Source organism: Etheostoma spectabile, chromosome 14 (assembly GCF_008692095.1).
Source record: "Etheostoma spectabile isolate EspeVRDwgs_2016 chromosome 14, UIUC_Espe_1.0, whole genome shotgun sequence".
Taxonomy (NCBI): domain Eukaryota; kingdom Metazoa; phylum Chordata; class Actinopteri; order Perciformes; family Percidae; genus Etheostoma; species Etheostoma spectabile.
The window spans coordinates 2577910-2580902 of record NC_045746.1 but is presented as its reverse complement, the minus strand read 5'-3'; the positions used below and the strand labels follow the sequence as shown (position 1 = coordinate 2580902).

Sequence of the window (2993 nt, the reverse complement as noted above, 5' to 3'; positions counted from 1 at the left end):
GTGTGTGTGTGTGTGTGTGTGTGTGTGTGTGTTTGTGAGTGTGTGAGTGTTACCTATTGCTATGTGAGATTTGTGCTAATTGCGGAAACGGCTGAAAGTACTGATAAGCAAATGTCCCTAGGAAATGTTGTCGAAATCACAATATATCCACATGGTTGAGTAAGACTGTTCTCTTTATGGGGCTGTTTGTGTATGATAAGGTCACTCTTACTGTAATTAATCTTGTTATTCTCAGGGTGTCCCACATCGTTTGATAGCTGTCCTGCCCCTGCATTTTTCCAAAGGTTTATTGTACATCCATATATGTGTGTGTGCAGTGTGAGGCTCTTTAAAGGTGCTCGGAGGAGTGATAACAGTGAGTCTGGTGTGTTTGTGTAGGATATTAAAGTTCCTTGTGGCCAAGAGGAAGTTTAAGGAGACGCTGCGTCCGTATGATGTGAAGGACGTCATAGAGCAGTACTCTGCTGGACACTTGGACATGCTGGGCCGTATCAAGAGCCTGCAGATGCGGTAGGTTAGGTCAATAAAAAAAATAAAAAAGAGTTTAGAAAACTTCTGTCCACTAAGTCCAAGTCTTTATCATATTTATGGTAATCTGTTGTTTTTATGTGAAAGGGTGGACCAGATAATTGGACGAGGAAACATTCAGCCCGATAAGAAAGCACGCTCTGAAAAGGGAGAGAAGACGCCGCCAGAACTGGACCCGCTGGATGAGCTAAGCATGATGGGACGTGTAGTCAAGGTGGAGAAACAGGTAATAGGGGAAGTGTTTATTTTATATAGATTGTGTGGAACTTTGTTTTTGTTTAACATATGAATCAGTTGCAAAATGTCAATGGATTGCATTCATTTACTCTGGTAGATCGAAAACAAAAACTGCCATAAAAAACACAGGAAGTGCAGTAAACTGAGAGCAGGAAATGATGTAATTTAGCATTAATGAGATGACATCCATGTTACGCTAACACAGTCAGTAGGCTTTCTTTCATCAGTTTTTCTTTTATGCAGCTTATAAGAGAATTTGACAGCTAATGGCTAAGACTCATGAGATATGTTGTTTTCCAATGCTAACAAATGATCTTATGTTACAAAGTTAGTACACGCATTTGATGGAATAGAACATGAAAAGAAAACTCCAGAAATTTCTCATTAGAAAGGCAAATAAGAAGCTTGACACGTTAATGTGTGTTTGTTCAGGTACAGTCTATAGAGAACAAGGTGGACCTCTTGCTCAGCTTCTACTCCCAGTGCCTAAAGAAAGGCTCGTCTCACTTCACCCTGTCTTCCCTCCTGGACCCCGACCTGACATCGGACTACCACAGCCCCACGGACCAAAGAGACCTCTCCCCCTCCGCTAACACACTCAACATCTCTGAGAGCGGCAACTTGGATTCACAGTGAGCTGAGAAGTCTCTGGGCTGCCCAAACATAGACACGCAATCCTACAGTGTGTCTTCCGGTGGTTGAGTCCTCACTATAAGCAATTCAACCTTAATGTCATCAATCATTTTATTTCTCTCCGGGATGATTTGCACCCTTCCATCTTAAATCTGCACCTTCACCCTTTTTTTTCCTGAAGTGAATGTGTTTCCAGAGCTGATACAGACGGAGGTCACCGGATGGCTTCAGCAAGGAGCCTCAGCCAAAGCTGCTCACCGCACACGCCTCTCATCCCACTAGATGGAGATGAAGAGAGGGATGAACAACTATAACTTGACTACTGAACTACCTTCACCCACTCACATCATGCTATTTATCTATGCCTCCCTTAATGCTTCAACTGTACATTATCAGACTATGAATTTTTGTAAATCTTAGGAGAAATCTTTGGAGAAATCCTGTCTTCATCATCATTTCTTTTCTTTCTTGGCTGCTTGAATCAACTGACTGAAAGTTTGCTGACTCACTTGACATAAACAGTGCTGCAAGTGCCATGCCAGTCATTTGTTCAGTACCTTAGGATGGCTCTGGTGAATGTAATGGTTCCTACCTGCAAATTTCGCACTACCTGAGAAATGATTAAGCACCAAAGGAGCTGTCAACACAGAAATGATCTGCTCCTTCGGACCTGGACGTGCAGATTGGGCTGGCAGCCACCTCGCCAAAGCACCGAAACACTCTCCTGCCCAAACAAGGGAGTTTTAAATGTGTAAATCTGTTATATTTGCCCAAACTTGTCACGTAAAAAAAGAGCTGGAAGAACGCCTTGGAGTGACTGATATGTACTGTACTTTGTTGTTTGTTTTCCTCTCCATTCCTTCTCTCAGACATTCTGTCTCCAACAAGCCCACCTGCAAAAAACCAACATTATTCCCTATTTGGCTGGAATTCAAGTGAGGAATGTTCCTACTTATTTAGATTTAATAGAGCCAAAATGTCCTTTCACAGGTCCCTTCTTTGCAATGTTTCAAAGGTGACTTTATCTCCTTGAGTATTTTAGTAACCTAACTTTGTTTTTAAAATGCCCTTTAAACTTCTCTGTCTTGCAGCCCTACCCCCTCCTAGACATGCATGTTACTGTAGATAAAACCTCATTGATCCTCAGTCAGAAGCTAGATAATTATATCATATTTTTCTGCACTGCTACTCATCACGCAGATCTAGCCTTTGGTCAGGTTCTCTATGTCAGCTTCTCAGCCTTTCTTAAAGGAGGATAGTTTTCCCTCTTACAGTCATCAGATGGCATGCAATCTTGCAGTTAGCAAATATGGACGTGATGTAGAAATATTTTTGGCCAGTTTTTAGCGATGAAAAGACTGTAAGCGTATGGGTCTAATGCAAGAATTCCAGGCCATTATCCTCATGAATGCATGTGTCTTAAGGAAATGGTTCCAGCCTTACAGCTTCACTACGGACAGACAGGTGCTCTGTCTTCTCTGGTTCTTTCTTGGAGATGTTTGATACACAGTTAACGCTCTGTGGACAAAACTGGAGAGTGCAAAAATGTGTGCACACACACACACACACACACACACACACACACCCACACACAC

The 2993-nt window shown here is 42.3% G+C and overlaps 2 protein-coding genes across 2 annotated transcripts in view; one reads left to right on the top strand and one right to left on the bottom strand.

Moving 5' to 3' along the window:
* cfap300 (cilia and flagella associated protein 300) overlaps window positions 1-2993 on the bottom strand; it is a 14521-nt gene that overhangs the window by 7145 nt on the left and 4383 nt on the right. The gene's annotated exons all lie outside the window — the stretch shown is intronic.
* The window catches only part of kcnq4 (potassium voltage-gated channel subfamily Q member 4), a 51076-nt gene that overhangs the window by 46397 nt on the left and 1686 nt on the right, over window positions 1-2993 (top strand). Inside the window, 3 exon segments of the mRNA XM_032536113.1 lie at window positions 379-510; window positions 616-754; window positions 1198-2993. The exon segment at window positions 1198-2993 is cut by the window's right edge and continues 1686 nt beyond it. Of these exon segments, the coding sequence (XP_032392004.1) occupies window positions 379-510; window positions 616-754; window positions 1198-1401 (475 nt within the window). The 3' untranslated portion in view covers window positions 1402-2993.